The 251-nt window shown below is 62.2% G+C and overlaps 1 protein-coding gene across 1 annotated transcript in view; it reads right to left on the bottom strand.

Moving 5' to 3' along the window:
- Positions 1-153: 153 nt before the first annotated feature.
- Positions 154-251, bottom strand: part of LOC103581305 (cation channel sperm-associated protein 1-like) — a gene marked incomplete at its 3' end in the record, with an annotated part of 19793 nt that continues 19695 nt past the window's right edge. Inside the window, exon 4 of the mRNA XM_008563177.1 lies at positions 154-249. Within this exon, the coding sequence (XP_008561399.1) occupies positions 154-249 (96 nt within the window). The remainder of the gene's footprint in view (positions 250-251) is intronic.

The raw sequence follows: 251 nt of genomic DNA, 5'->3' as shown, positions 1-251 counted from the left end.
AGCCTGCAGGGTGGCACAGGAGGGTGAATGAGCCGGTGCCAGCCTCTGCCCTCCCCAATGCACAGGGTACTGTTACTCATGGCCACTTCTGGGCATGAGTGCCCAGAGGTCCCCAGCCTCATGCATCGCCCCTCCCCCGTCCTGCCTGGTCACCTCGAATGCAGTGTCCACAATGTCATCGATGACCGATGCCTGGGAGCGGAACTTCTGTTGCTGATGCTCCACCGCGGCCACCAGCTGCAGGAAGTGGA

The sequence above is a fragment of the Galeopterus variegatus genome, unplaced genomic scaffold, assembly GCF_000696425.1.
Source record: "Galeopterus variegatus unplaced genomic scaffold, G_variegatus-3.0.2 Scaffold12765, whole genome shotgun sequence".
In the NCBI taxonomy this organism is placed as follows: domain Eukaryota; kingdom Metazoa; phylum Chordata; class Mammalia; order Dermoptera; family Cynocephalidae; genus Galeopterus; species Galeopterus variegatus.
Note: the sequence above shows the minus strand (reverse complement) of the source record. Positions and strands in the feature narration are given on the sequence as shown.